Here is a 22,500-nt window from a genome sequence, read left to right as displayed (position 1 = left end):
GTCAATTTGCAATTTATCTCTGTAATCGCAAAATCCACAACGAAAAGTCATAAACACTTTAAAAAGAAAAGAAATATGCTCAACACTTACACTGAACTCACACGTATGATCGCAGCTCTGTACATTTTCAGACTGGAAGAAAAGCGTCAACAAGCTACGTTTGACGTCACATACAAGGTTGACGTGTTATCTCGAGCTACTGTGACGATGCTTTGTGGCCCGGAGTTGGATTTTAAAAATTCATCTCCCTGTGGGTTATTGTGCATTTTGTTGCACAACCAAAATGATGACAAAAACGATGTTTGGTAGCTTGTTGTCAGACCAACATTTTGTTGTTGGTCCTCGGGGAGCATATCGCCTTTTGTCTCATATGTATCAACCGCGGCCTTCGGCCTTGGTCGATAAAGATGAAACAAAAGACGATATGGTCCCCTTGGACCAACAAAAAAGCTGGTCTGTCAACAAGCCACCAAACATCTTATAATATTACATGGACATGCTTTAGTTTGAGGTCGGGCGTTGGGGTCTAAAAACAAGTCGGACATGTTTTCACTTTCGCTTTCTTGCTCTTGGAAAATGCATCATAACTCACATATTTTTGATTTCTATGACCTAGAATTTGTTAACTGCAAGAAAATACCATACGATTACTGTAAAATCAAAAATATAACGTGTATTGGTTTGTGGTCGGGCGGTGTCGTGCGGTATTTAGTCAGACGCGTCTGTCTATTTGTCTCTGTCTCTATCTCTCTCTGTCTCTGTCTCTGTCTCTGTCTCTCTTACTCTCTCTCTCTCTCTCTCTCTCTCTCTCTCTCTCTCTCTCTCTCTCTCTCTCGGTTTTTGTACCCTGTGTTGTGTGAAAATGAACACATGCAGCACAAGTTAAACGTTTACCGGAAGACATGTAGTAATGGTGATGACGACATCTGGAAATGACGTCAACAGATACATGACGCCTTGAGACCACGTGCAGCAAAGCAACTAAAGGAACACTACGACAGTGATGGGGACGGGGACGGAACCTTTACGAAAGCAATCGACGCATTGCAGTATTACGTATGTGTGATCATTATTCTTTGTCGTTTTTGGCTCACGTAAGTGTAGCCTATGCGATCGTAACTTTGTCTGTCTGTGCGTGCGTGCGTGCGTGCGTGCGTGCGTGCTCTGTGCGTGTGTATGTCTGTGGTAGAAACTCTAACATTTGAAGACGTCACATTACATTGACGTCACATTATGACGTAAGAGGGTTAGACGTCACGCGAAGGAAGTACTGACAGTCTCGGTCATTATTATTTTGAGCGCGCCGAGACTAGTTGGCAGTCGTGTCCTTGTAAGTAGGCTACATGCAGACAGACAGTTACATTTAGTCAAGTTTTGACTAAATGTTTTAACATAGAGGGGGAATCGAGACGAGGGTCGTGATGTATGTGTGTGTGTCTGTCTGTCTGTATGTGCGCGTGTGTGTGTAGAGCGATTCAGACCAAACTACTGGACCGATCTTTATGAAATTTGACATGAGAGTTCCTGGGAATGATATCCCCGGTCGTTTGGATTGAAAACACGCTCAGAAAGTTAAAACGAAGAGAGGTACAGAAAAGCGTGCTATGCAGCACAGCGAAACCACTACCGTGCTGAACAGGCTCGTCAGTTTCACTCCGTTTTGCACAAGCGGCGGACTACGGTCATTGTGAAAAAAATGCAGTGCGTTCAGTTTCATTCTGTGAGTTCCACAGCTTGACTAAATGTTGTAATTTCGCCTTACGCGACTTGTTATTAATTTATTTATTAAGGAGATTTCTATAGCGCATAACTAAAAGCACTATGCGTTTTTGGCATGTGTGTGTGTGTGTGTGTGTGTGTGTGTGTGTGTGTGTGTGTGTGTGTGAGTGTGTGTGTGTGTGTGTGTGTGTGTGCGGTCGTGCGTGTGTGTGTGTGTGTGTGTGTGTGTGTGTGTGCGTGCGTGCGCGCGGTCTTGCGTGCCGGCCACAAATGACTGCAAAACCATGTATGTATGTGTGTGTGTGTGTGTGTGAGTGTGTGTGTGCCAGTGTGTGTGTATGTGTGTGTGTGTGAGTGTGTGTGTGCCAGTGTGTGTGTATGTGTGTGTGAGTGTGTGTGTGTGTGTGTGTGTGTGTGTGTGTGTGTAGAGCGATTCAGAGAAAACTACTGGACCGATCTTCATGAAACTTTACATGAGAATTCCTGGGTATGATATCCCCCGATTACTTTTTCGTTTATTCGATACATATCTTGATGACGTCATATCCGCCGTTTTGTGCAATTTGAGGCAGCACTATCACGCCCTCATTTTTCGATCATTTTGGTCAAAAAATCTTCGTAGAAGCGCGGACTATGCCGGGATTGAAATTCACCTCGGCGGTTTGAAAATACATTAATTAGTTTGCTCTTTAAAGTTGTCATTACAATCGAATTTTCACTAACATATTAAATTGTGTATAGCTATGTCATGTTTACTAGAAAAAAAAAGTGCTCAGAATTGCAGAAAATAGGTTAAGTAATACTGCGCTCGCACGCTTCGCGGAGACAAGCGTGGCCCGTGTCGGTCTTCGGGTGTGCTTTGTCGAGACTATCTAAATTAATATTGTCTCGGCGATTATTGTTTTTTGGTGTTCATCGTTTACTTTGATGCCGACAGATGTTTTGAAATCACGCGACTTTTAAATTTTTTATTTTTTAAATTTTTTTTTTATCTCCGATTGATTCAAAATAATGCAAGAAAGTACTGAAAATCAACATGTTCCCAATGAATTAACTGTAATTGTTATTATACATACAACAAAAATGTTTCATTTCTATCCTACATTTGTTTTCTCACTATTGCCAAAAATAATCATTTGCACAATTAACTCATTAACACTGTCACACAGTGCTCCTGCAACTCATTTGAAGTAATTAGCCATTACTGAATTATATAATAGAACTCCATTACTCTTACATCCATAGAGGATTTTGTTGTTGAGCGTTTGGTTAACTGATTCAGTATCAAACCACATCACAAGTATTTGCTTGACATCATTTGACACAAAAGCAAAACTATTTCCGAAAATCAGCGTCTATAGTTTAACGGCTGGCCACGACGAAATATTCAAGGGAAGTAACTGTCTAAAAATGCACAACCTAGAAATTGTCCTGAGTTACTTCCTCTAGTGGCACCTGTGCTGAGGTGCACGACAAAGTTATCACCCAAACGGGAGCCACCCGCAGTGTTGGATTGGTTGAAACTCAGAGGTGTAATTTCACCGATCGTTTGACCTCGTTTCTGCCCTGTTAATGGCAGTTTGACCTCGTTTTTGACGTGATTATGAACGTTTGACCTCGTGTAGGGCGTGGTTATGGCCGTTTGACCACGTTTTTAACGCATTCAAGGCCTTTTGACCTCGTTTTGACCGTGTTCAAGGCTGTTTGACCTCGTTTTAGCCGTAGTTATGGACATTTGACCTCGTTTTGGCAGTGTGTATGGCCTTTTGACCTCGTTTTGGCCGTTGTCATGGCCGTTTGAACTCGTTTTGGCCGTGTTTATGGCCATTTGACCTCGTTTTGGCCGTGTTTATTGCCGTTTGACCCCGTTAGACCTCGTTTCGGCGGTGTTGAAGGCCGTTTTACCTCGTTTTGGCCGTGTTCAAGGCCGTTTGATCTCGTTTTGGCCGTGTTCAAGGCCGTTTGATCTCGTTTTCGCCGTATTTATGGCCGTTTGGCCTCGTTTTCGCCGTGTTCAAGGCAGATTGACCTCGTTTTGGCCGTGTCTAAGTCGTTTGACCTCGTTTTGTCCGAGGTCAAGGCTGTTTGACCTCGTGTGTCCCCGTTTTGGACGTAGTTATGGCTGTTTGACCTCGTTTTGGCCGTGTTCAAGGCCGTTTGATCTCGTTTGACCTTGTTTTGTGTGTGTTGAAGGCTGTTTGACCCCGTTTGACCTCGTTTCGTTAGTGTTGAAGGCCGTTTGACTTCGTTTTGGCCGTGTTTTAGGCCGTTTGACCTCGTTTGATCTTGTTTTTTCGGTCTTGAAGGCCGTTTTGGCAGTGTTTTAGGCCGTTTGCCTCGTTTGACTTTGTTTTTTCCATGTTGAAGGCTGTTTGACCCCGTTTGACCTCGTTTCGGCAGTGTTTTAGGCCGTGTGACCTCGTTTGACCTTGTTTTTGCCGTGTTGAAGGCTGTTTGACCCCATTTGACCTCGTTTCGGCAGTGTTGAAGGCCGTGTATTGTCGTTTTGGCCATGTTCAAAGCCGTTTGACTTCGTTTTGGCCGCGTTCAAGGCCGTTTGATCTCGTTTTGGCCGTGTTCAAGGCCGTTTGATCTCGTTTTGGCAGTGTTCAAGGCAGTGTGACCTCCCTTTTGGCCGTGTCTAAGGTCGTTTGACCACGTTTTGGCCGAGGTCAAGGCTGTTTGACCTCGTTTGACCTCATTTTGCCGTAGTTATGAACGTTTGACCTCGTTTCGCCCGTGTTAATGGCCGTTTGACCTCGTTTTGGCTTTTGTTATGGACATTTGACCTCGTTTTGGCCGTGTTTATGACCGTTTGACCTCGTTTTGGCCGTATAGTTATAGACGTTTGACCTCGTTTCGACAGTGTTTATGGCCGTTTGACCTCGTTCTGGCTGTGTTTATGATCGTTTGACCTCGTTTGACTTTTTTGCGGTGTTGAAGGCTGTTTGACTCTGTTTGACCTCGTTTCGGCAGTGTTGAAGGCCGTTTGACCTCGTTTTGGCCGTGTTGAAGGCCGTTTGACCTCGTGTGACCTCGTTTTGGCAGTGTTCTGGGCTGTTTGACCTCGTTTCGGCAGTGTTGAAGGTCGTTTGACCTCGTTTCGGCAGTGTTGAAGGTCGTTTGACCTCAGTTTGGCCGTGGTGAAGGCTGTTTGACCCCATTTGACCTCGTTTCGGCAGTGTTGAAGGCCGTTTGTCGTCGTTTTGGCCATGTTCAAGGCCGTTTGATTTCGTTTGACCTCGTTTGACCTCATTTTGGCCGTGTTCAAAGCCGTTTGATCTCATTTTGGCCGTGTCTATGGCCGTTTGACCTCGTTTTGTGCGTGTTCAAGGTAGTGTGACCTCGTTTTGGCCGTTGCCAAGGTCGTTTGATCTCGTTTTTGCTGTGTTTATTGATGTTTGGCCTCGTTTTGATTGTGTTTACGGCCGTGTGACCTTGGTTTGGCCGTGGCAAAGCTGTTTGACCATGTTCAACCTCGTTTTGACCCCGTCTGACCTCGTTTTGGTCGTGTTGAAGTCTGTTTTTTCTCATTTTTTACCTTGTTTGACCTCGTTTTCAAGGCTTATCAAAGGTTGTTTGATTTCGTTTGACCTCGTTTTGGCCGTGTTGAAGGCTGTTTGACCTTGTTTGACCTCGTTTTGACCGTGTTGAAGGCCGTTTGACCTAGGTTCGGCCGTGTGTATGGCCGTCTGACCTCGTTTCACCTCGTTTTGGCCGTGGTCAAGGCTGATTGACCTCGTTTGACAATAAAGGTGTACGGTGAACATAAATCAGACTTAAACCATCCGTTGACAGGGCCGTGAATGCTACTGACTGGATTAATGGAGATAGTGTGAGGGCCGTCCAGGGCGATGTATCTAATGGAACCATGCATAGCACCGATGCCGTGATTGTGCAGAGCAGCTCCGCAGATTTGGGACACATGCGTCCCCTTTTCACTTCTTTATAGCAAAAACCGTCCCCATATAACTGTTTATCTAAAATTCACGCTGGAGGTTGTATTCTAGGTAATAAACTCATGAAATGAGTTTTCACACTTTAGAATGGCATTTAACGCTCATTGAAGTTTTAAGAAACATTCTAACATGTAAACCAAAAGAGACCCCAAATGCCTGTGTTATGAGCAAGATGGAATTTTGATACACAGCCGGCCACAAATGACTGCAAAACCATGTGTGTGTGTGTGTGTGTGTGTGTGTGTGTGTGTGTGTGTGTGTGTGTGTGTGTGTGTGTGTGTGTGTGTGTGTGTGTGTGTGTGTGTGTGTGTGTGTGTCGCCGCGGGCGTGCGTGCGTGCGTGTGTGTGTGTGTTTATGTTTGGTCACGAAAAGAGTTATTTGTATATGTCGTATCCATTCTGTACAATTTGCGCATTATGTACAATGAGCAGCATATCTTGCACATTGTATACAATGAGCAACAAGTTTTGCTCATTGTATACATGTTATTTCCAGCCAAACTAACAGCGCTATCGATGTGCGGTTTCACTAAAGTGGTTCCTACGCATCAAAGAATTTTTTAAAACAAAGTTGTTTTTAGCTGTTTTCTGCCCCTTTAATTTACAATAATCAAATTCTTAATACACTGTTTAGTTTTAGCGAAATGAGAATTAAAACAATGCTTAAACATAACAAACATCGTTATTTGAACACTTTACCATTCACTATGATTCATATATCAGTGTAGCTTGAACGTCATTCAACAATCTTGCTCACTCGGTGCACATTGTATACAATGTGCAACTTTATGGTCTTGCTCATTGTATACAATGTGCACGATATGCTGCTCATTGTACATAATGCGCAAATTGTACAGAATGGATACGACATATACACTAAAATCCCAACGCCTTGATAAAACGACCACTTGCAGGTAGATTGTTGCGGGATACAAGGACCGGGGGATTATGTGGATGGCCCCCCTGCCAGCTGTTGCAACCACACCATGTTGATGGGGAGGGTCAACCACCTGGCAGACCAGTGCAATAACGGCACGCTCGCCCAAAAGTACTACAGGCAGAAGGTACTTTTGTAAAAAGCGTGTATGGGAGCTTGGGGAGGTGTGTGTGTGTGTGTGTGTGTGTGTGGGGGGGGGGTGTGGGGGGGAGGAGGATGTGTGTGTGTGTGTGTGTGTGTGTGTGTGTGTGTGTGTGTGTGTGTGTGTGTGTGATGTTTGAGTTCCCGGAAGATTTTGTTGTTGGATTTGTATGGAATTTTCTTTTTTTTTTTTCGCTGAAAATTTGTACACAGAATGCTCCTATCAGCATTGCGTACGATACAAACAATGTCAGAAATAAATACCCAAACAAAACAAAGCAAAACAAGAAATTATAAAAAGAAAATGTGCTATAATAAAACAAAACTCTCACAAACATTACCTGACACAAAAACACGAACAACAACCAAGCAGGGGAAGTGACTAGGTGAACTCAATGACCAATTGCTGGCCAGACTTACTAACACAAACAGCGAGCGATAAGCTCACTGACTTACATTTACAATACCCAAACACATGTAGTCAGTTACAGAGGTTCTCGTCTGTTTCAGGGTTGCTACGACAGGGTCTTGGATCTGTTCATTGAGAACAAAGGATTCTTAGCTTTCTACGTCATTTTCGTTTTGATCCAGGTAATGCGTGAATGTCTGGGTGTATATGACAGGGTGAATGTCTGGGTATGTCTGACAGGGTATGTCTGGGTATATCTGACAGAGTGAATGTCTGGGTATATCTTACAGGGTGAATGTCTGGGTATATATGACAGGGTATGTCTGGGTATATATGACAGGGTATGTCTGGGTATATATGACAGGGTAAATGTCTGGGTATGTCTGACAGGGTATGTCTGGGTATATCTGACGGGGTGAATGTCAGGGTATATCTGACAGGGTATGTCAGGGTATATCCGACAGGGTATGTCTGGGTATGTCTGACAGGGTATGTCTGGGTATGTCTGACAGGGTGAGTCAATTTCTGTAGAAAACTGACTGGTCTGTTTTATTGACGGAGAACGTTTGAACAAAGGAATATTTGCCACGGTAATGAGATATATATGTTGCCATTGCCTTTTATCATTTGCGATATATGCTATTTCCTGATATTTTTTGTAAACAAGAATGACACAAGTGATACCACTTTTTACCTGATCATTTCCAAAATCTTTGTTGTTTGTTTCCGTCTTCCTTTCCTTCTTTTCTTCATTGCTTTCTCATAGAAAATCGCCAAAAATCTTCCATTTGCTGTTGTCTCTTTCAGGCGTTGGAGGCCCTTCTTGGATTCGTATATCTCCTCCTGAAAAAGATTCCACTCAGTACCGTCGGCCCTGGCTGATCCCTCAGCCTTCATGCTGTTCGTTGAATGCCCTGTCTGCCTTCGTTTTGCCCTGGCAGGGATGGCCAAATCTCAACCTTTTACCTCGCCAACCGGGCGAATAACTTCAAGAAAGTTACTAGCCCGCCAGAAATTTCGCTGGCCCGGTACATACCACAGCAGCCGCATCTGCAGTGTTTATATGGCTTTGAAACTCGATACGACCAAACAAAAAGTGTTGCATTGGACCAGAAGGTTCACTGGCCAGCCGGGCGAGTTGCCAGGCGGTTTCTACTAGTTCCTGGCGATCGGACGGACGATTTGGCCATCCATGTTAGGGCAACAACAACAATAACAACACAAAGTTGTGGTCATGGTACCACCACCCTCCCCCCCCCCCGTCCCACCCCCTCCGAGACCAGTTACAAGTGTCCTTCCAGTGCAGACGGCCGGTGATGTTTTGTTTTTGTGAGTGAAGATGAAAGACCAAAGGGCTGCGACAGATATCCTTTATACGAAGGTGTCCTCTCGTCAAAGGAAGAGTCTTACATCGTCGGTATCAGTGTGATCCGTGCCACAGCGGGGATATGGGGTGGGACATGGATACGGTCTCTGGATCTGCGTATAATCTGACATCTGGATTCGAAGCCTTGACCTCCGGGTTACAAGTCCAGTGACCTCCCCACTGAGCTACTGCCCAACCCACAATGGTTGTTGCCTTTTGTTGATAACGCATTATTTGTACTTTCTGTGTCAATCGTGTCAATAAAATGATGTTTCCATTATTCTTGCCGTTTTCATTTAACGTAAGTTCTGTTTATGAGACTCGTTGGTTTTTCTTTTCTTTTGTGCGAGGTTTAACTCTTATATTTGCGCTCTTATGCATAGTGTCGTCATTGCGTACTTTGCGCTCAATGCCATCAGTGTGAGTTCTATTTTTGTGTTTATAACTTATTTTATATTGACTTCAAAGCTCACTGGGGCGACACACAGACACACAAGTACGCGAATTCTTATTTGCCTCAAAACTTCCAACGCGCGCATGTTAGCTTGTTTTGTAATTGTGTTACCTGACCTAACGTTGAACTTGAATCAGTCTTTGTTGTGACTTTGTGTGTGTGTGTGTGTGTGTGTGTGTGTGTGTGTGTGTGGGGGGGGGGTGAGAGTGTGTGTATGCGTGTGTGTGTGTGTGTGTGTGTGTGTTTGTGTGTACGTGTTTGTGTGTTCGTGTGGATGTGTGTGTGTGTGTGTGTGTATGTCTGTTTGCGCGCGGGCGCGCGCGTGTGTGAGTGTGCGTGCTTGTGTGTGAGTGTGCGCGCGCGCGCGCTCGAGTGTGTGTTTGTGCTTGTGCGCGGTGCGTGCGTGCGTGTGTGTGCACGTGTGTGTGTGTGTGTGTGAGAACGTGCAGTCGTTCTTGCTCACAAGCTTGTTCGTGGCATGCATGCGACCGTGTGTGCGCGCACGCTAACAAAGACATGTCGGATCGCAGCTTTACTCCAACTTATGATTATCATCACCACCCAACAAGGAAACAGTTTCTCTGGAGAGGCACATTCAACATTTGTGTCAAGTAGGTACCGGATGTTTGAAATGACTAGCATAATAGAACTATTCTGATATAGCACTGGGATTTGAGATCCTTGTTCATTTCAAATATCATTCGTGTAAGCGACATCGTTCCACTCATTTAAACGCGTACAACACTACCAGCGGTTGAGGAGTAGCGCTACTCTTCTTGGAGCATCAGCCGTGTGCGTGGACATTTTTGTGAACACTGGTGAAACTGCTTTCTGGAGTCCATGGCGTTTTCAACACTCATCGCTCTAGCTGTCATCTGTATCTTCGCTTGTGGTAAGCGATATATATAGACTAATTTGGGAAGTTGCCTAATATGGACCTCTTTTTACATTTAGTCAAGTTTTGACTAGTTGTTTTAACATAGAGGGGGAATTGAGACGAGGGTCGTGGTGTGTGTGTCTGTGTCTGTGTCTGTGTCTGTGCGTGTGTGTGTGTGTGTAGAGCAATTCAGACTAAACTACTGAACCGATCTTTATGAAATTTGACATGAGAGTTCCTGGACACGATATCCCCGGACATTTTGATGACGTCATATCCGGCTTTTTGTAAAAGTTGAGGCGGCACTGTCACACCCTCATTTTTCAATCAAATTGATTGAAATTTTGGAAAAGAAATCTTCGACAAAGGCCAGACTTTGGTATTGCATTTCAGCTTGGTGGTTTAAAAACTAATGAATGAGTTTGGTCATTAAAATTCGGAAACTTGTAATTAAAATTATTTTTTATTAAACGATCAACAAAATTTTTCATCTTATTCGTCGTCATTGTCTGATTCCAAAAACATACATATGTTATATTTGGAATAAAAACAAGCTCTGAAAATTAAAAATTAAAAAATTACGATTAAAATAAAATATCCGCAATCGATTTAAAAACAATTTCATCTTATTCCTTGTCGGTTCCTGATTCCAAAAACATATATATATGATATGTTAGGATTAAAAACAAACTCAGTAAGCTAAAAAGAATAGACATACAGAAAAGCGTGTTATCCTGCTCAGCGCGACCACTACCGCACTATTCTGCATGGCTTGTCGATTTCACTGAATTTGCCACGAGCGGTGGACTGACGAAACTACGAGTATGTGGTCTTGGTGAAAAAAGCAGTGCGTTCAGTTTCATTCTGTGAGTTCGACAGCTTGACTAAATGTTGTTATTTCGCCTTACGCGACTTGTTGTTTCATGCTGATAACTAGCGTGTTTTCTTGCGAAGAAGCTTTATTTGTGTTCCGTGTTTCTTCTCTTTTTTGTTAACCGTAAGGCCTAATTAAAGCGAATTAGCAATTGAATAAATACAAATTTACAAGTGGTCCATGTTAGGCGCATGGGCGCTTAATATGGACCAATGAAGAGGCCTTCACGAATCACTGTAAAAAGCCCCCTACATTTCAAAATAGCATGATACAACTTGGTGTGATAGTCAGACCAGTTCAAATATGCTTTAGATTTATCTGTTTCGATTTGACGATAACATTATTTGGAGGACAACAGGTAACGACAGAAACATCAAACACAGAGAGAAAATAAATTAATGTATTAACTTCCTCGAAAAGAAAACTATTGGTTATATACTTTTTTTTAAAGCTCGAGGGCGAGTTATAGGTTATTTTCAGCAAGTTTCTTAATGAATTAATAAAACCAGTCTTTTACTTTTATTTTCTTGTATTTGTTGGAGGTGGTCCATATTAGGGGACACACCCACACTTTGCTATTTTGCTATTATTGTTTTGTTTTCAGTAGAAACTCGGGGTCAACACTGCTAAATTTTCACAAATACAGGCTCACCTGTCATATATAGCAATTTTTGTGTGATAACAGCTTTGGCTGTGGACAGAAACTAGTCCGTTTTAAGCGTCAAATTAAGGGTGAACTTTGCCTTGATTTTACCAGGAACGGTCCGCTCGTTCGAATGGGACACCGTGCCAGATCCTGTGGTCTACGCATGCGCAGGTAAAACGGCCACGTTTCCTTGGAGCTTCCGGCCCAAGCCAGACGACAAGTTAATGGACATTCAATGGGTCTTTGAAGGCTCTTTCGTTTCTGAGCTACTGGCGTCCCTCACCCGCAATATCTTCTTGCCCAACCCAACCTTCTCATCCCGTCTTGGTCACGTGACCCCTGCGGGGCTCATTATGCGTGACGTCACAATGGCGGACGAGGGCAATTACACGGTGGAGGTGAACGTGGTGGAAGAAGGACCCTACGTCACTCATCGCCACTCCGTCTACCTGCAAGTTGGAGGTAGGGAATGGTTGCTTTGGTGTGATATTTAACTAGTGCATTAATTGGTCACAGCTTTTGTACATGATGACGTGCTCCCTTGCTTAGTTGCCAATACATTGGTCAAATCTAGTATTGTTTTTATTGGTCTTTCAAGAAAGAAATTATGTTCAAAATTGTCTTCCTTTTCTTGCTTCTCCTTGCAGAGTTTGTGTTGACCTGAAATCCCGGCTACTTACCGACGTTTCTCTGAAAATACCTGAAAGTTATTGTTAAGCACTCTGCAATTCCGGGGTAACATCCCGTTTAGAATCCCCCCACCCCCCACCACCCCAATCCCACCAGCCCCCCCCCCCCCCCGCCTACAAGTGTGGAAACATAAACAGAATTATAATCATAATAAAGGAAACGCAGACTTCTCTTGCAGAGTGTCCTTTTTTTCCTAAGATCCATTATCTCTTCGTTCACAGACAAACTCATGACAAGGGACGGCACTCTCAAAGCAAAACAGGATCCTGTTGCATTGTGGGACGACACGAAAGGTCAATGGGTCATCCGCCTGACCTGTGGCTTTTTCACCTTCTCTGGTCAACCGCCCATCCATGTTGACTGGACAGTAAGTCGATTCTCTTCATTTTTGCTCTGCTACTATTATTCAAATTTCGTGGGTTTAACAAAACAACAACACTTGATTCAATTTCAATATTGTAGCACAGGGGGCCGGGTAGCTCAGTGGGTAGAGCACTGGACTTGGGATCCTGGAGCCACAGGTTCGAATTCCGACCGGGACGGACACACGTCAACTTTATGTGCAGACTCAGATACGGTGTCCATGTCCAATCCCCGTGTCTCCACAGTGGCACGACAAAGACCTGGGTCATTCTGCCATAAGTGAAGGTGGCTGATAACGCCGCTGATGACACCTAGACACGCACACACCTGGGTTGCGCGACTTTTGTTGCTGCTAGCTTTCCACTGTTTGTTGTTTGTTGTGCTTAACGCCCAGCCGACCACGAAGGGCCATATCAGGGCGGTGCTGCTTTGACATATAACGTGCGCCACACACAAGACAGAAGTCGCAGCACAGGCTTCGTGTCTCACCCAGTCACATCATTCTGACACCGGACCAACCAGTCCTAGCACTAACCCCATAATGCCAGACGCCAGGCGGAGCAGCCACTAGATTGCCAATTTCAAAGTCTTAGGTATGACCCGGCCGGGGTTCGAACCCACGACCTCCCGATCACGGTGCGGACGCCTTTCCACTAGGCCAACCGTGCCGGTGCTTTCGACTGGGAAGAAGCGACCTGGGTGTCCGGGAGCGCTGGGATAATAACAAAATGAAATGAAATGTAAAATATCTGGCATTGAGGATTTGTAATCAAGCATAATGCGGACATTAGCGAATCCCAGGCGAAACATGACAGAAGGTAACACCATGGCGGGAAAAGTCAAAATATTGAATACAGACTACAGAACACGGAATTTTTAATTGCCCAAGGTTGGCAATTTGTGATGACATTGCGGTTAAGAAACGTTTCAATCCAGCCATATACGCCAACACACGCATCATTTATACAAACGGATCAACAACATTAATTTAAAAAACAACACTGGACAGCACACATTCAAAGATGCATTCACTAAAACTAGCAGTATACACTCAAAGCTTCCTCGCCTCAAATGTGAATACAAACATGAAAGCAAGATAGAAAACAAAGGGGGGGGGGGGTGGGTGGGGGGTGGGGGGGATAGTGTTAGTGTTCCTAATCCAAGGAAGCTGATTTAGATTATTCTGGCATGGAAGTCGACAAAATTGTGTCAGTTTGTTGAAAATAATGCTCATTGGTGATAACAAGACATAGTTTTGATTTGAAATTCGATACAACTTATTTTTCACGTGCAAGGGCTCACTAAGCCCAGGGCCTTTTGTTGACGGAGAAGACAGACAGACACACAGATCGATAGACAGGCAGACACACAGACCGACAGACACACAGACCGACAGACACACAGACATGTAGATATATGTATAAAGCAGGAAAACGTGCTGCATGCTCTGTGTTGTCCCGTGTGCTTGATACATCTCCACACAGGCGGAAACAACTTGAAGCTGTCGCAGTGAATCGGAAACTGCCCCATCAAAACTCTTAAGTGGCTTTCTCGACTCTCTGGTGTGTGCTTAATTGCATAGAGTTGCGTAACGTGCATGTGCAGTCACAGGCAAACACACTGCTACAGCGCTTGTTATCTTCACTTCTGTACTTAATTAAGTGTTGAATTTGAAAAATAAAGTTATACAATGGCATGCGCAGAATTTGCCCACAAACAAAATCGGCTGCCTTCGTTTGGGGTGTCCAAAGAGTGACCCCTTTTGTGCAGTTTTGCAGTTTATTGTTCGTTAGACTTTCTGTGTTTGTACCTTACAATACACCGAAACCACTGTATCGTTCTATTGTTCGTTGGACTCTCTGTGTCTTTACCTTACAGCGAAACCAAAGTATCATTCTATTGTTCGTTGGACTCTCTGTGTCTTTACCTTACCCCAAAACCACAGTAATATTCTATTGTTCGTTGGACTCTCTGTGTCTTTACCTTACAGCGAAACCAAAGTATCATTCTATTGTTCGTTGGACTCTCTGTGTCTTTACCTTACCCCAAAACCACAGTAACATTCTATTGTTCGTTGGACTCTCTGTGTCTTTACCTTACACCAAAACCACAATATCATCCTATTGTTCGTTGGACTCTCTGTGTCTTTACCTTACACCGAAACCACAATATCATTCTATTGTTCGTTGGACTCTCTGTGTCTTTACCTTACACCGAAACCACAATATCATTCTATTGTTCGTTGGACTCTCTGTGTCTTTACCTTACAGCGAAACCAAAGTATCATTCTATTGTTCGTTGGACTCTCTGTGTCTTTATCTTACAGCGAAACCAAAGTATCATTATATTGTTCGTTGGACTCTCTGTGTCTTTACCTTACAGAAAAACCAAAGTATCATTCTATTGTTCGTTGGACTCTCTGTGTCTTTACCTTACCCCAAAACCACAGTATCATTCTATTGTTCGTTGGACCTCTGTGTCTTTACCTTAAACCGAAACCACAGTATCATTCTATTGTTCGTTGGACCTCTGTGTCTCTTCCTCGCCCAGACACCACAGTATCATCTTATTTTTGGTTGGACTCTCTGTGTCTTTCTTTACCTTACGCAGAAATCACAGTATCATTCTATTGTTCGTTCGATACTCTGTGTCGTTACCTTGCCCATAAATCACAGCATAATCCTTTTTACATTTTGTCAAGTTTTGACAAAATGTTTAAACATAGACGGGGAATCGAGACGAGGGTCGTGGTGTGTGTGTGTGTGTGTGTGTGTGTGTGTGTGTGTAGAGCGATTCCGAGAAAAAAGCTACTGGTCCGATTTTCATGAAACTTGACATGAGAGTTTTTGGGTATGATATCCCCAGACGTTTATTCAATTTGTTCCATAAATGTCTTTGATAGCGTCATATATAGTGATAGTTGAGGCGGAACTATCAGGCTAGGCCCTTATTTTTACTTTATTACAAATTTGGTCAAACAATCTTCGACTCAGTCCGGACTTTGGGATTGCGTTTCAGCTCGGAAGCTTACAAATTAGTTAATTAGTTTGCTCATTAAAGTTGTCATTAAAATCGATTTTTCACAAGTTTACAGATTAAAAAGTCATTGCATTGTATTCCTCATTTTCTTCTGAATTCAAAAATATATAGGTATATAGCTATTCTGAAGGACACGTGGGGGAATTCGGGGGCTGTGATTGGATGGTCTCTTCCGATCATCAAAGCATAATGCTACGGAAGTCGGCCATTTTTGCCAATATCCAAAAGCATATTGGCAATAACAAAGACGCATTGTTCCGGTTTACCCATCTGTACCACACGATGCTTTAATCGACAACAGCATACACTGACAACTTGAAATTCTTCTCGGGAATGTTTTTCAGCTTTAAAAATGTCGATAGCATACCCTTTTCTGCTAACTTCCCGATGAAACAGGACTAAATTAATTATTTTCTGTCCCTAAACACCACAAAATGCCCAAAAGTCGAAAGATGTAGTACAAACAGGGGAGTAAAACGGAACAGCCGTTTTTGTGTGCCTGTGTCAGTTGCCGACTGACACAAACTTTCGCATTCGGCTTTTCTTATCTCGTAACTCCACACTAAATACCCCACTTCCCCTCTGAAGTATTGATGTACAACCCATGTCACTAACATTCATGTAGTCGCCTATAACTGAGGTTGAAACATTCGCTTCATGACGAGACAAGTATAAATGCCATTCACCCAAACTGAAAACCGGCACGGTTGGCCTAGTGGTAAGGCCGTGATCGGGAGGTCGTGGGTTCGAACCCCGGCCGGGTCATACCTAAGACTTTAAAATCGGCAATCTAGTGGCTGCTCCGCCTGGTGTCTGGCATTGTGGGGTTAGTGCTAGGACTGGTTGGTCCGGTGTCAGAATAATGTGACTTGGTGAGACATGAAGCCTGTGCTGCGACTTCTGTCTTGTGTGTGGCGCACGTTATATGTCAAAGCAGCACCGCCCTGATATGGCCCTTCGTGGTCGGCTGGGCGTTAAGCAAACAAACAAACAAACAAACAAACAAACCCAAACTGAAAACTTCGCTGCCGTCTGCTCGCGATTAGCTGTTTTCTTCACCTCCCCTTGTTGCATCCTAGTTCTTCAGTTGTTTCTAGTTTTCCGTTTATGTTGTGTTTTGGTCTTCTTCATAAGTAGTCTTGTTTAAAGGCATATGTACTCGATGACTATACACGCTAATTGCTTTACCAACAGCTGGAGACATGCTAAATTAAGTTCCCTGCAAAATATTGTGGTCTAGGACCCCTTCAATGTTGAGATATGTTAATTTTCATTTTGATCTGGATCGTCCTATTTATAGATTTGGCAACACATGTAACGTTGATGCAAGGGAGCTAACACCGCGGCTTTGTTGACATCCTCACTTTTTCAGAGGCTAGAACAAGCTGTAATGCATGTATTATGGTCCGCGCATGGTGACATATCGTCATTATATGGTCTTATGGTGCGTTTGACATCGATTATGGGCAAACTACACTTTGTAAACACGGGAGCGCGTACATATGCCTTTAAAATTAAAAAAACTCAAACTTCTTTTTACATTTAGTCAAGTTTTGACTAAATGTTTTAACATAGAAGGGGAATCGAGACGAGGGTCTTGGTGTGTGTGTGTGTGTGTGTGTGTGTGTGTGTGTGTGTGTGTGTGTGTGTGCGTGTGTGTAAGTGTGTGTGTGTGTCTGTCTGTGCGTGTGTGTGTAGAGCGATTCAGACCAAACTACTGGACCGATCTTAATGAAATTTGACATGAGAGTTCCTGGGAATGATATCCCCGGAAATTGTTTTCATTTTTTCGATAAATACCTTTGATGACGTCATATCCGGCTTTTTGTAAAAGTTGAGGCGGCACTGTCACACCCTCATTTTTCAATCAAATTGATTGAAATTTTTGTAAAGCAATCTTCGACAAAGGCCATACTTTGGTATTGCATTTCAGCTTGGTGGCTTAAAAATTAATTAATGACTTTGGTCATTAAAAATCTGAAAATTGTAATAATTTTTTTTATTTTATATAAAACGATCCAAATTTACGTTCATCTTATTCTACATCATTTCCTGATTCAAAAAACATATAAATATGTTATATTTGGATTAAAAACAAGCTCTGAAAATTAAAAATATAAAAATTATGATCAAAATTAAATTTCAGAAATCGATTTAAAAACAATTTCATCTTATTCATTGTCGGTTCCTGATTCCAAAAACATATATATATATATATATATATATATATATATATATATATATATGTATAGGTTACAACACGAGTGGTTTTTTATATGGCTTGTATTTCAGTCAAGACCCAGCGGATGAATATCATCGGGAGACACGAGCCTCTGGCGAGTGGCTCTCGATTGATATTCCCGCTGGGTCTTGACTGAAATACAAGCCATATAAAAAACCACGAGTGTTGTAATCTGTATATCCCATTCTACCATCAAACACAAAGTGTAGACTACTAGCGGCACTGTTGCGATCTGTGCAGGGTAAAACTGTTGCCAGCGAGACTTAGCCCTTTTGCAACCTTAAACTAAGTGACCGTCGCTGAAAAAATAAAACGAATGAGTGCATCGATAAGTACGCGGTAACACTACTTTCAGACCATTTAAAAGCTTTAAGTAAAGGTTCATAAGTTGCAAGAAAGTAATGAAGTCGAATAGAAATTAATTTAGTTGAAGCGCACAATTCTTTTGTTTTGCGTTTCAGGTCGGCAGAACGGGCGAAACGGGTTTGGGACCCATTTGGCTTACTCGATTCAGAATCGATTCCACGTTGTTTTTCTCGAACGTGTGTAATTAGGCTTATTGACAGAGAAGCAAATTTTAGGGAACAAATATGTAGGTTTAGATTTAACCATTTGCTCCCTATTTAAAATGTATCTACGTGATAAACTGTTTTGCGAGTGTGTTTGCATGGATGAACTTAAACTGGTATGGGTGTGAGGAAAACGCGACCGACACGTCTGTCACCGCCGATTGATTGCATTTTGAAGGAATATGACTGGATTACGGAAAAATATGTGGACTTACTGCAGAGCCAGGCAAAAGAGTAGACTTGCTCGCAAAACACGTGAAACAGCCGATGTTTGATAGCTGAAGGCGCACACCAAAACACACTACCGACAGATTCTCAAAAGTCGTCTGCTAACGATGCAAGGGGAGGCTACTCGTGTTTTTGTTTTGGTTCGCTAGCATCTGGTTATCTTGTAAGTTGAATGTTCGTTTTTTTCGACCTGCATTGCTTTCATAATGAAAGAAACTTTTGCTTATTGCATCTCATACATCAGATCAGTTCTGAGATTCATTTTTGCGTGCAACTGATATGGTTTTCTGAGCCGTGCAATACGATTTTAGAACTTCATACAAATGTGTCACATTGTTCGGCGCGAGGTCAAAGGTCGGGAGGAAAGTAGTCCTTTGCCCAAATCGGAATCTGCACTATCATATATTTTTTGGAGTCCATGATGTATTTATTGAGCTATAAAAATACAACATATATACCCATACTGAAGTAACAGAGACAAAGAAGGGAGGTCATGGGATATATATATATATGATATGTTTGGATTAAAAACACGCTCAGAAAGTTAAAACAAAGAGAGGTACAGAAAAGCGTGCTATGCAGCACAGCGAAACCACTACCGCGCTGAACAAGGCTCGTCAGTTTCACTCCGTTTTGCACAAGCGGCGGACTACGGTCATTGTGAAAAAATGCAGTGCGTTCAGTTTCATTCTGTGAGTTCCACAGCTTGACTAAATGTAGTAATTTCGCCTTACGCGACTTGTTGTTGTATTCGAATGAACTAATAAAAAGCTGTTTAACAGCTGTGTTGTCAAATCGATTTTTTTTCCAAAGTCAGTGTGGCGCCTGCGCAAAACTAATGCGCATAAGAAACGGCGTCTGCTATCAAAACCTGAGATCAACGCATCGACGCAAAAACTGTCATTTTGTAAGTTTGGAACAACAAATCAAGGTCAGAACAGCTATATCATCGCTATTGTGTTTTCAGCGTAGCAATAGGGTCCGATATTTAGACTCGAACAAGTATAATGCTTATACTTGTCTCGTCTAAATATCGGACCCTATTGCACAATAGCTGTTAATGTTTTGTTTACTTTAAAAACGCGCTCAGAATGTAAGAAAATAGGTTGAATATAATGTTCGCATGCTTCACGGAGACGAGCGTGACCCGTCTCGGTCTTCGGTTATGGTTAGCCGAGACCATCTGAATGTAGTCTCGCCGATGACTGTTTTTTTGAGTTGATCTTTTAGTTTGATGCCTACAGATTGACTAAATGTTTTTATATCGCTTCACGCGACTTGTTGGTAGTTGAACTCGCTCAGTCCGAAATACTTCAACAACCCACAGTATCATTCTATTGTTCGTTTTTGACTGTCACAGACGCCAGAGGGAGACACCACGCAATCCAAGGACTACAGTAACGGCCATTTTCAACTGACCCTCCCCCCACCCGTGGAAGGAGGCAACTACACCTGTAGCATCCCAGAACAGTTTCTGCCTGACGTCTGCGTTAGCGACGATCACCATGGTAACACGGCCGTAGCGGCGAGTGTCCTTGTCGATGAGACGAAGGTCAGGCTGACCCTGCTGGAGGTAGGACAGAGAGTCATCGAAGAAGAGAACAGAGTCATCAAAGAAGAGAACAACGTCATCAAAGAAGAGAACAGCGTCATCAAAGAAGAGAATAACGTCATCAAAGAAGAGAACAGCGTCATCAAAAAAGAGAACAGCGTCATCAAAGAAGAGAACGGCGTCATCAAAGAAGAGAACATAGTCATCAAGAAAGAATTGAACGACACGCAGACACAAATGGCCAGCCTGACGCACTATGTCGACGCACAAAATGAACATTTGACGCAGTATGTCGACTCAAAGGACGAAAACATGACGCAGTATGTCGACGCACAGAGTGACGAAGTGATGACAAATGTTCGTCGTTTGGAGTACAAGATGACTGAGTCTGTGGAGATGTTGGAGTCTGATCTATCGCTGTTGAGCTCCAGCTTCAACGGTGAGATAAAAAAAATATTGAGGGATGTTGTGAGGGAGTGTTGTGTGGAGAGAACTCGAACTAGAAAACTTTATAACGGAAGTGTAATAGCATAAGGTCCTTAATTATGGTATTTTCTTACGGCTGTTCCTTACAACGAGAGAGAGAGAGAGAGAGAGAGAGAGAGAGAGAGAGAGAGAGAGAGAGAGAGAGAGAGAGAGAGAGAGAGAGAGAGAGTCTGTGTGCTTGTGTTTGTGTGTGTGTGTGAGTGTGTGTGTGTGTGTGTGTGTGTTTGCGTGCGTGCGTGTGTGCGTGTGTGTGTGTGTGTGTGTGTTCGCTCTCTGAATCTCTCTCGAGTCCCAACAAGTCTCAATACTTTCAAAAAACACCTCATTACATTTAATGTCAAATTACGAAAAGTCACAGCGATGGAAGACTTCGTTCTGATTATTTTCATATTGATCATATCTGTCCATAAAGCATCAGTGTTTCATAACGCAAGAATGTATGTATAGCCAACAACGTGTATATAGTCCTGTGAATAGTTTTTCTGCCTTTTTAATTTTTTGTTTTTACTGTCATGCTTATCTTTTGTAATTGTTTTACGTTTGTATATATATGTATTTACTAGCAGTTAAGCCCGGCTTCGCCCGGGAGTAAGCGGAGCCCTGTAGCAATTTAAGACGCTCGCTATCCCATTATCATTAGCTTTACCTCCTTTGTTTGGATACAAAAAAAAGTTATCTCCCTTACCGTCTAGAAATTTCCGGAACTGTCCAGTTAATTTTTCATTCTTCATTTCTTCCCCTCATAGGAGCAATAGCGAGTCTCTAATATCACTGGCATGATGTGCTTGCTACAGGTGAACAGTAGGCACTGAACTGGTCTTGCACCATATAGGCTGTATTCAATAAATGGGAGGTCCATAATCTGAGAAAGGAAACAATGAATCAAGAAACTAAAACCCAGGTGCACATCTGCGGCACCTAGGGAGTGTACGTGCACACTATCTTGTTCATGCCTCTTGCCATCTCAGAGGTATGGCGACCACAGACAAAAAAGAGTTATCTCCCTTACCTTCTAGAAATTTCCGGAACTGTCCAGTTAATTTTTCATTCTTCATTTCTTCCCCTCATAGGAGCAATAGCGAGTCTCTAATATCACTGGCATGATGTGCTTGCTACAGGTGAACAGTAGGCACTGAACTGGTCTTGCACCATATAGGCTGTATTCAATAAATGGGAGGTCCATAATCTGAGAAAGGAAACAATGAATCAAGAAACTAAAACCCAGGTGCACATCTGCGGCACCTAGGGAGTGTACGTGCACACTATCTTGTTCCTGCCTCTTGCCATCTCAGAGGTATGGCGACCACAGACAGACAGACACACACACAGACAGACACTCTCTTTTATTATATGTACTAGCAGTCAGGCCCGGCTTCGCCCGGGTGTTTCTGATCTTCCCTCTCTCTCAGAAACTTCTAGAATCTTATTCCAATGAGAATAAGCGATAGATGAAAGTGTGAGCTCATACATTTGGATTAAAAGGCTGGGACTGACAGTGTGAAAGCATCACCATCAACACACTCTTTTTGCTGAAAAATAACTTTTTGACTTGAGTTATCTCCTTTTCTTAGGAAAATTCTAGATACTTGAAAACCAGGTCTAACATCGACTCTATATATTCTGTAAAGACTGATCAGGCGTGCCTGCATTAGAAGAGAAGATACCTCCCTTCAATGTATACAAAGTAAGAGTTACCTCCCTTTGCTTCTAGAAATTTCCTGAACTGTCCGGTTAACTTTTTCTTCTTCATTTCTTCTCCTCATAGGAGCGATAGAGAGTCTGTAATATCACTGGCATTATGTGCTTGCTACATGTGATCACCAGGCACTGAACTGGCCTTGCACAGCAGGGGGCAGGGTTAGTGTGTGTGTGGGGGGTGGGGGGGGGGGGTGGGGGCGGGATGATAGCGGGCGGGGGGTAACCCTTGAGAATTACACGGTATACTGGTT

The 22,500-nt window shown here is 43.0% G+C and overlaps 2 protein-coding genes across 2 annotated transcripts in view; both read left to right on the top strand.

Moving 5' to 3' along the window:
- The window catches only part of LOC138972333 (leukocyte surface antigen CD53-like), an 18,443-nt gene extending 10,205 nt beyond the window's left edge, over window positions 1–8,238 (top strand). The window contains exons 5-8 of the mRNA XM_070345012.1: window positions 946–1,056; window positions 6,593–6,742; window positions 7,267–7,347; window positions 7,973–8,238. Of these exons, the coding sequence (XP_070201113.1) occupies window positions 946–1,056; window positions 6,593–6,742; window positions 7,267–7,347; window positions 7,973–8,047 (417 nt within the window). The 3' untranslated portion in view covers window positions 8,048–8,238. The remainder of the gene's footprint in view (window positions 1–945; window positions 1,057–6,592; window positions 6,743–7,266; window positions 7,348–7,972) is intronic.
- Window positions 8,239–9,693: 1,455 nt separating this feature from the next.
- The window catches only part of LOC138973630 (uncharacterized), a 19,341-nt gene continuing 6,534 nt past the window's right edge, over window positions 9,694–22,500 (top strand). The window contains exons 1-4 of the mRNA XM_070346362.1: window positions 9,694–9,877; window positions 11,494–11,844; window positions 12,294–12,439; window positions 19,874–20,504. Of these exons, the coding sequence (XP_070202463.1) occupies window positions 9,826–9,877; window positions 11,494–11,844; window positions 12,294–12,439; window positions 19,874–20,504 (1,180 nt within the window). The 5' untranslated portion in view covers window positions 9,694–9,825. The remainder of the gene's footprint in view (window positions 9,878–11,493; window positions 11,845–12,293; window positions 12,440–19,873; window positions 20,505–22,500) is intronic.

This window comes from Littorina saxatilis, linkage group LG8, assembly GCF_037325665.1.
Source record: "Littorina saxatilis isolate snail1 linkage group LG8, US_GU_Lsax_2.0, whole genome shotgun sequence".
NCBI lineage: Eukaryota > Metazoa > Mollusca > Gastropoda > Littorinimorpha > Littorinidae > Littorina > Littorina saxatilis.
Note: the sequence above shows the minus strand (reverse complement) of the source record. Positions and strands in the feature narration are given on the sequence as shown.